The following is a 4,159-nucleotide window of genomic DNA, read 5'->3' on the forward strand; positions in this document are numbered from 1 at the left end:
CTCTAAATTCGGTCAAGCATACCCTTATGACAGAAATGCAAAATCAGTTTGCGATAAACTCATAAATTTTTTCTCATTTTTTGGATGTTCCGAGGAAATCACGTGCGACAATGGCAAAGAATTCAATAATGAACTATTAAAGGAATTATTAAAGGCCCAAAAGATAAACATACATTTCAGTACCCCTAAACATTACGAATCAAATTCGCCTGTTGAACGTTTCCATTCCACTTTGATCGAACACCTTAGGATTTTGAAACAAAAAGATAACGTAAAGCCAATTAATGAGTTAATCTCATACGCCATAATCGCGTATAATAGCACGGTTCACAGCGTTACGAAATTTACACCCCACGAAATTGTCTTAGGTCATACTAATTCCCGAGATCCTCTTGATTTAATCACAACAACGTTTCATTCTGATTACGTTTCGTCGCATAAGAATAAAGTCGACGCCATGTACGAAACGATTGGAGAAAAAACCGATCAAAACAAAGAAAAAATCTTAGCAAGAAGAAATGTTAAAGACAACGAAGCATTCGACTTTAAATTAAACCAAAAAGTTTACAAAAACTTAAATCTCAGAAATAAAAACCACCCTAGATTTAGCGGTCCATATGTAATTATCGAGAAATTGAATCATAACAAAGTAAAAATCAAAAGTGTCAAAAGTCCATTCAAAATCGAAATTGTTCATGTTAAAGAATTGAAGAAACCCCTTATTACAGATGACCCTTCATACACGAAAAATCCCGATACCATGACTTAAATGACAACCTGGCATACTACCTTACAAATTAGGCAATGCCCAGAAAATAATCAACCACTGGAATTTTATTCAAACGTATGATATGACTAAATTGTTGCAGGAATTTTCGGATATTAACATTAAATATGATTTACTTCATGAGACCATAAATAATTTTACAGACTACAAATCCGAATTTTATAACTCTTTTGTGATAACAAATAACTTGAAACAAAAAATTAATGAACAGATAAACCAAATTTTCCCAACAAAAATGCGTACTAAGCGAGCCTTACTAAACGCATTGGGCACTATAATCAAAACCGTGACAGGAAACTTAGACCAAGAAGACGCAAAACGCATTGACCAAAACATTAACATACTCAAAGAAAACCAGAACAACTTAAAATTAGTCCTCGATAAACAAACAACGCTCTTGACTAACGCAATAAATAATTTTCAAGAAACGATAAAAAATGTATCACACGATCAAATTGTTTTGGATTCAAAAATTAAAGAAATCATAGAAGTCGTAAATGAAGTCAATATTAAACAAGCAAACCTTTTTGAGTTCTTTAGGATTCATAAGATCATCACACAGATTACAACATTTTATCAGAACATCTACGATATACTTTCAGACATAGAAGAGGCAATCACGTTCGCCAAATTAAATACTTTTCATAACAAGATAATTAATTCAGGCATGCTTTTAAACAAATTAAAACTCATTCAAAATCAGGTGCAACAAGGAAAATTACCATTCGAACCAGACACCGACAATTTATTGAATATCGAAAACACTCTAAAAATAAAGAGTTACGTAAAAAATAATGTGATAGTCTTCATAATCGAAATCCCTTTAGTGGAAACCCAAGCTTATAATTTATATCGATTATTTTCGTTACCTGTCAAATATAACAATTCCTATAAAATAATTGTACCAAGTTTTGAGTATCTCATAATAAAAGACAAAACATTTGGATACGTCAATCAGCCTTGCCAATACGTATCTTTCAATGAATATTTATGTTCTCATGTACGCCCCGAAAACTTTAATGATTATGTACCATGCGAAGTTGAATTGCTAAGATATGAAAATAATATAACGAATTGTAACCCAGTGTATTTAGATATAAAAAATTTACAAATCCAAAATGTAGACGAAAGTAAATGGATTGTAATAACAACTCAAAAAATCATAGGAGTAGAGATTTGTAAGGAATCACAAGGTAATGTCTGATTAAACGAAACTTACTTAATAGAATTAGAACCCAAATGTAATTTTATGTTAAGAGATATCATTTTAAGAGATTACGGAAACACGAAAACTGATTTCCAAGATGTACCCTTACAGAATGTTACCCCTAATTATAAATATCAAGTATCTTATAAGGAAATAGAAATGCCCAATCTAAACTATATTAATTCCCGGACAGGCTACGATTTCAAACTTCTTAGAAAAACGCACTTTTTTTGACTACATCTGTTAACTCGCTTCATAAGTACACCCAATGCTCCAGATGAAGGACATTTTGAAAAAGAAACTCTAATTGAATCAATTTTTGCCAATTCGGACGATTCCCACAATCCGGACAGGTTATGAATTCAAACTTCTTAGAAAAACGCATTTTTTTTGTCTACATCTGTTAACTCGCTTGGTAAGTACTCCCGATACTCCAGATGAAGGAAATTTTGAACAAGAAATTATAACTGAATCAATTTTTGCCAATTCGAACGATTCCCACAATCCGGTCACTCTACGACTTCAAACTTCTTAGAAAAACGCATTTTTTTGTCTACATCTGTTAACTCGCTTGGTAAGTACTCCCAATCCTCCAGATGAAGGAAAATTTGAACAAAAAACTGTAACTGAATCAATTTTTGCCAATTCGGACGATTCCCAGAATCCGGTCAGGCTACGACTTCAAACTTATGAGATAGAAAATCAAAGAAATCAAAGTACACCTTGAGAGGAATACATAAAGAAACATTTCCGTTCAAGTCCATCATAATGCTTTTTCCTTCTTTTTCCACTGGATACCAACACGCATTTTGAAGCTTAGCGCTTTCATTTAAATTATATGATAAATAACTCTTAAGGGTTGATGTTATGCCAATATCTCGCACTGAGTCAATAGTCACTCCATTTAGAACATATTTCAACTCTTTGAATAAAAACGTAGCGGCATTATTTATCAAGAATATGTTTGCAAGTGGCGTACCTTCCTCTTTCGTAACGTTTAGTTTAAGGCAAAGTTAACTTTTGCAGGGCAAGGGATATTTTCCGGTTTGCTGCAAGGATATTCTAATTTCATCGTTCGGTCCCAATTTAGTAGGATTGAATGGATCAAAAGAGAGCACTTCCCAGCTGAAAATTGAGTCATCAATAAGAACATTTTCTTGGACGTTTATATGTTCCACTTTTTAATGTAAATCCTAGGGAAACAAGAAACTGTTTATTCAAAGATGTTAACCCTCTTATGTATCTTTTCGTACTATCAGGGTTTTGCTGCGAGGTATTAAACCTTCTGACAAAATCTTGGTTTGGTATTCTATTATATAGAATTACCATCGTGAATCCAAGCGTTTAAGATGAAGTCTTAACGTGACGGATTCTTCTCGAAATTTAAACTAATCACCCTCTTGATCAACTAGTTTCACCGTTATTTTATTTACAACATTAACAATTACGAAAAAATAAATTACATTCTGAGGGGTTTCAATTATTTTAAAATTGGGTGGTACACTAGAAAAAAACTAGATGTATTACATGAACTGGCGTACCATTTAGAAAAGACCCTTCATCTATACTGTAATCGATATTTATAGCATTCACCTTAAGAACCTTCTAGCAGGTCAAAAGCTTTTGGCGTATGTTGTTCTATAGGACTCGATTCGTTTTTCCGACAACACGTAACATAAGTGAATACTTACTAAAGAATTTTAAATTAAATTCTTACTGGCATATGGAAGTTTCATTTCTGCTTGAGTCAGATTTTCAACAAGGTTAGATAAACAAAACGTTTCATCCTTGCGCAGGGGTCGTGTTAATCTTTTTCTGTATTGTTCCAATTTTATATAAATATGTACCGCCGAAGCGAATACGAGTAAATCACGTATTTTTTAATTACTTTAGTATTGAATAAAATTATTGAGATTAGTGTAGAAATGCTATTTGGGAAGTAATTTATCTAGGAATTTTTTTTAACAAATTTCAATTCATCCTCATTTTAATATATTCCATAGAAGGTCTACTTTGAAATAGAATGCATTAAAACACTGTAAAATTAAAAACCTGTGAGCCAAATAAACGTACCAGACCCCTTACCATAATAAACGGTTTCAGTGCTTGATAGATAGCTGTACACACAAATGAGATAAACTGGTTTATGGTGCTTTTAGGAATTC

At 32.5% G+C, this 4,159-nt stretch overlaps 1 protein-coding gene and 1 non-coding gene across 2 annotated transcripts; one reads left to right on the forward strand and one right to left on the reverse strand.

Moving 5' to 3' along the window:
• The first annotated feature begins 851 nt into the window (after positions 1-851).
• LOC136418906 (uncharacterized) lies at positions 852-1,991 on the forward strand. Its single transcript, XM_066405118.1, has one exon. The coding sequence runs from the start codon at positions 852-854 to the stop codon at positions 1,989-1,991; it is 1,140 nt and encodes a 379-aa protein (XP_066261215.1).
• A 1,760-nt stretch (positions 1,992-3,751) lies between these two features.
• On the reverse strand, positions 3,752-3,856 carry LOC136418911 (U6 spliceosomal RNA). The gene has a single exon (XR_010752988.1). It is a non-coding gene; the product is annotated as a U6 spliceosomal RNA (small nuclear RNA).
• Positions 3,857-4,159: the final 303 nt, after the last annotated feature.

Source organism: Euwallacea similis, unplaced genomic scaffold (assembly GCF_039881205.1).
Source record: "Euwallacea similis isolate ESF13 unplaced genomic scaffold, ESF131.1 scaffold_44, whole genome shotgun sequence".
Lineage (NCBI taxonomy): Eukaryota > Metazoa > Arthropoda > Insecta > Coleoptera > Curculionidae > Euwallacea > Euwallacea similis.